Source organism: Venturia canescens, chromosome 5 (genome assembly GCF_019457755.1).
Source record: "Venturia canescens isolate UGA chromosome 5, ASM1945775v1, whole genome shotgun sequence".
Classification (NCBI taxonomy): domain Eukaryota; kingdom Metazoa; phylum Arthropoda; class Insecta; order Hymenoptera; family Ichneumonidae; genus Venturia; species Venturia canescens.
Genome location: NC_057425.1, coordinates 17,996,277 through 18,001,533, shown reverse-complemented (window position 1 = coordinate 18,001,533; position 5,257 = coordinate 17,996,277). Strand labels below are relative to the sequence as shown.

Sequence of the window (5,257 nt, the reverse complement as noted above, 5' to 3'; positions counted from 1 at the left end):
TACGCAAAATGAGTCCGGCTCCGACCAACACCCGACGAGTCGAAAAGTCGTGGAAAATGGGCCGTAAACCCGGTCCACTGGTCGACACGATTCGTACGAGTGGCGGGGCAAAATGTCACGTCACAGTTTATAAGTCTATTAATAAACTCATCGGTATATTTTGTAGTAAACAAAATATTGAGACCAATACTTATTTGAGAAGCCTTCGACACCGCTTCAGAATTGGAAAACCCTTCCAATTCGCGAACACAACCTCCACACAAAGGTCACGTATACCTAAAAATATAACGTGTGTCCTCGGGCGCCGCACTAGTTCCAAGGAAGACTCACCGGCAGCGGTACTCAAGAGTACACCCTGCCTCTCTAAATCGGCGACTGTGCGTCCCCATCAAATCCTCCCTCTCGGGACGTAACAGTTGAACGATTAATAAATGGTGAGTGGTGTAAGACGCGCATAGAAGGCGTACTGTACGTCCCGCGACTCCGAAAGAATCTACTCTCAGTTGGGTTATGTGCTAAAAAGGGGTATAAAGTTTTGTTTGATGGCGATAAAGTAAATATTTTCGAAAAAGAAAAGTTAATGGCGTTTGGTAGGAGGTCAGAAAACGATCTCTATCGTCTGTTTATTCGCGTACCCAGTGCCGCACATGCGGACGAAGTGAATGTGTCGTCAATAGACTTACGAGTGTGGCATGAACGTCTTGGACACATAAATACTCAGGCGATTACCGATATGGTAAAACGGAGATTAGTTGAAGGAATAGGCCTGAATAATGCAAAAAAATTCGTGTGTGAACAGTGTCAGCTCGGGAAAGCATCTCAACTAACATTTAGTGAAGAAACTGAAAATCGGTCGTCCTCACCTGGAGAGTTCGTTCACTCAGACATATGTGGGCCATTTCAAACGGAGTCATTGGGAGGGACAAATTATTTTGTCACTTTCATCGATGACTCGACCAATTTTTGCTACGTTCACTTTATGCGTCATAAAACGGATCTCTTCTGTTGTGTCCGCGAAGACCGTCGCGAAGGGACGAGTTATCAAGGACGAGTATTTAAGGGATTTAGGCCAAAAGAGCTGAACTCCAACTCGATACTTTTACAACAAGTTAACAATAAGTTTATTTAAGAAGTTACAAATTCGAGGTTTTATTGCCTCGAGACCGATCGTTACAATTCTCGTCAAAGACTGTCGAATTTTGGGTTAGCCGATAATTTTATAGATTTGGGGGTTTTTCCCTTCTCGTGCGAATATAACCTAGATTTCCTTCTGGAAGTTTCGATGTTGACATCGAGGGTCGATGCGCTCGTTCGGGAGCATCGATATTTCATCATTGCTGCGTTTGCGCTGAGAGTGCTTAATTTGTTTTAATGAGTGCGATGTACAGGCACAACATCCCTCCCCCCTTTGGGAGACGAAATTTATTTCGGCTATTTTTCGCACGGAATTAAAATAATTAAATTTGTGTGAAACTTGAATATGTTTTTCCTTTTTTAATTCCTTTTCCACTTTTAGTAGGATTATGTTTAGGTTATAATGAAGCGTTTTGTGTGGCATTATTTTTGTTTTTTGGGCGTGCCTTAGTTATGTAAATTTTATCATCAGTAGATCTAGATGCAAGTTCTTCTATGATTTTTGGTCTTGCCACGAAAGTCGGGGCTAGTTCAATATCATTAGTTTGTTGTATTAATCGAACTCTTTGACAATGTTTAGCTTTAAAAATTGTTAAAATGATAATTATTATGATGATCAGAGTCATGCTAATGGCACTTAGAGAGTAATTTCCAATTATGTGATAAGGATGTGCCCAAATATTCGGTTCTTCTTTTAGTTTTTGCTGAAGAATTTCAATTCGTTCGCCTAATTTATTCGTTTCCAGTGGATTAGTAATTATTTTTGATGGTACGCTGTAATTGAAAATTGGGTGATTAGCGTTTACCATACCAATCGTATTTGTTAGATTATATAGTGGTATAAATGTTATAAATTCGTGTTGTCGTAGTTCGTTTAAAGATAACAATTGAAAATTTATTGATGTGGCGGAACATTCTCCGTCCAAAGCCAGTAATCCTGTATTGTGGATTATTTCGTGTGTCGTAGATTTATTTTTACAATCTATTCTTACGCTTTCGGGTTTTGGGGCTACGAATAGCCATCTACCTTCTTTTTCCAGTGCGATTATTAATGTTTTCTCGAGTTTTACAATTCGTTGATTACATAATAGTTTTTCGGGATTATTTCCTAAATAAAACGCTATTTCGCATGGCGTATTGCCGTTCATTGTTTGTAGTGACTGTTTCGGTTTGTAATAATAGATATTGTCGACTTTTCTGGCTTTGTTTAAATCTTCTTCGGACATTGTTATGTACATTCTTTTGTAGTTGTCAACCATTATTATTTTAGATGTGGTTTCTATGAATTGGAATTGATTTTCATTGATTTTCGTAGGTAGTGGGTATACTTTGTTGACTTTCAAAATTGAATTTTCGATTAAAGGGAATTTTATGATTAGAACAAATCGTAGTTTTGCTGTGTAGCTAGTAATTTCTGCTGTTTTCAGTAAGTTAGTCATTTCGCTACTCTTGACGTTCGTTGGAAAGTTTAATCCTTTAGGAATGTAGGGAGTTGCTTCTATTAGATAGTCAGCCAACTGCTTGGGTGAAATTACCGTAGGATTTATTGTTCCTTTGTAAATTTCTGTTAAAAAGTTTGCTAGTTGGTTTACGTCGCTTGTAAAAGCTTCGACTGTCGTTGTAAATGTGTTTATGTTTTCGTCTATCATTTGTTTCCTTTTTATTGTTGAAAATTGACCTTCTACCGTGTTTTTAATTCTTTCTATCATATGCATTAAGTTGTCCATTTTGTCTATTATTTCGGAAGTAGATTCGTTATAGAGTTTTAGTGTAGATTGTAGAATTTGTACATTTTCCTTTAACATATCTTCGTCAGTTTTTTGTCTTGTTATTATGTCGTCAATGTTTTTGTCTATTTTTTCGGCGTCATCTTGGTCGAGATTCCCAGTTATTGCTTTGATTACTGTTCCTAGACCGTTAATTAATCCTCTTTTGTTTCTACTTTCTCCTGTGCCTACGAAGTTGTATATCGCTGTTATTGAGGAACTGACTTTCTTCAATAACGGTTTTAATGTGCTGTCTACGGTGGAGCATAGTGAATCGTCAGTCGTTTTGTTGCATAATTTTTCCAGGGTTTCTAGTGTTTTGAATAAAACGTCTGCTTTTCTTTCCATATAGTGTAGATCCATGTGGATTACTAATTTCCATGTTCCTTTTACCAAATATAATGATCCTATTTCCTCGAAGTATATTCCTGGCGATGTTTGAAAATTGTTGATTCGATATTCATTGATTACCGATGACTCGATCCCTCCTACGACTGCTATTGCGCTCGCACACCTGTAATGGGTTGTTTGAGTTAGTCGCTAGTCGGTCGGTACGGTAGAAATCGACTTATCTCGATGTCGGTAAGTGCGTCGGGTGGTTACTGTTTTGAAAGGATTTTGGCCTAATTTTTTTTTTTTTTTTTTTTTTATTTATTTTCTGACTACTTATCAATTCGCTGAATCTGCGTTTTGAGTTTTCATTTTACCGCGAATGTTTCTCGTATTCTTAGTATGCTATCGTCTTTGAGTGTGTTTCAATTGCGAGTAAATTATTATAATGGCGACTATTGTCCACGTTAATTTAAAAGAGGCAATGTTTTTTATCGTGGCGGAGACCCGCCGTAAGGAGGTGTCGGTGAGTCTATTAAAGTTTTAGATATATATATAACGGGTGGATCTATACAATGAATTTGTTTTCATGAATCTATATTTTTCCTTTTTAACTTTTTAGCGCGTTTTGTACGGGCCCCCTTTGCCGAAACGGCGTCGTGGCACCACGCTAGAGTTTGCGGCGCATGTTTTCCGTGAGGAATTTTCGTTTGTTTTATTTATTTTTATTTGTATTTTTCTTATTTCTTATTTTATTTAATCCCCTCTCTCTTTTTTGTTGCAGGAATTTATTGAGGATTTTGCCGAGTACCGTCGGTATTGTCGGGCCGAGCCCAATGACGAATTTGGTCGGCCGCGGGGTACCGAGGGGTTCGACATCGGGTTTATTCGATGGATGTTCGAGGGGAGGTGGGGCCAGCTCCACCCGGAAGACGACTGGGATCATCCAGCTTGGTCCCACCCTTTAGGCGTCGCCTCCGCATACGATGCGGATTAGATTGTATAAAGATGTATTTTGTTTTATATTTTTCTGTGAAATAAATCGACCCGTTTGTTTTGTACTTCGGATGTGTTGGTCCCTTTATTTCCTTTTATGCGTATATTCTCTTCATATTATTTTATTTTTTTACCTTATATAATTTTTTTTTTTTTTTTTTTCGTGTTTATGTGCTATATATTTTGCGAGAAAAAGATTTTGTATTTTATGTTTCGCGTGTGCTGTAACACCGGCGAGGCTTACCACGGCTAGTCGGTAACGTCGGCTAGTGGGTCGGCTAGTGGGTAACGTAGGGCTTGATTCGCTCCACGTGGACTCGAACAGTTTTGCGTCCCCTGCTGATACTGTAGTTCACTGATGAATCCTTACTTTTTATTTCAAATGGTCCTGTCCATTTTGGTATTAATTTTGCTGATCTGCCTCGACGAACTGTTGGGTCGAGCAGCAGTACCTTATCGCCAACGCGGTATTCGGTGTTTTTTGTTGTTTCCCATTGTTTTTCCGCTATCTTTTTCCATTAATTTTTCTCTCGCGACTTGCCAAGTCGCCCGGAGTCGTTCCCGAAGTTCGGCTGCATAGTCGTCGTACGAGTATGTGGTTCTCGGCGGCTCTTTGAGTGCAGTCGGTAAAACAGGTTTTTGACCATACCTCAATTCATACGGGGTGAATCCTGTAGATGAGTGAGGTGTTGTATTGTACGTATACATGGCGTATGGTAGCCATAAATCCCAATCCCTTTGATCCTCTTGAACGAAATGTTTTAGATATTCTGCCAGAGTGCGATGGGATCTTTCCAATGCTCCGTTTGATTGCGGATGATATGCGGTTGTTTGAATTTTTTTGATGCGTAATAATTTGCACGTTTCCTTAAAAACGTTGCTCAGAAAATTCGTTCCTTGATCGGAAAGAATGGTTTGAGGAGGTCCATGTTGGCAAATGATCCGAGTGGTCAATGCCCTTGCTACTTCTTGTGCCTCCTGATTTTCCAATGGAATTGCTTCGGAAAATTTTGTTAATAAACATTGTGCTG

At 39.1% G+C, this 5,257-nt stretch overlaps 1 protein-coding gene across 1 annotated transcript; it reads right to left on the bottom strand.

Moving 5' to 3' along the window:
• Window positions 1–1,415: 1,415 nt before the first annotated feature.
• On the bottom strand, window positions 1,416–4,618 carry LOC122410514 (uncharacterized). The gene is made up of 2 exons (XM_043418699.1): window positions 4,471–4,618; window positions 1,416–3,414 (listed from the first exon to the last, which is right to left on the bottom strand). Exon 2 carries the CDS (start codon window positions 3,261–3,263, stop codon window positions 1,533–1,535), a length of 1,731 nt encoding a protein of 576 aa, XP_043274634.1. The 5' UTR covers window positions 3,264–3,414; window positions 4,471–4,618; the 3' UTR covers window positions 1,416–1,532.
• Between the last annotated feature and the right edge of the window lie 639 nt (window positions 4,619–5,257).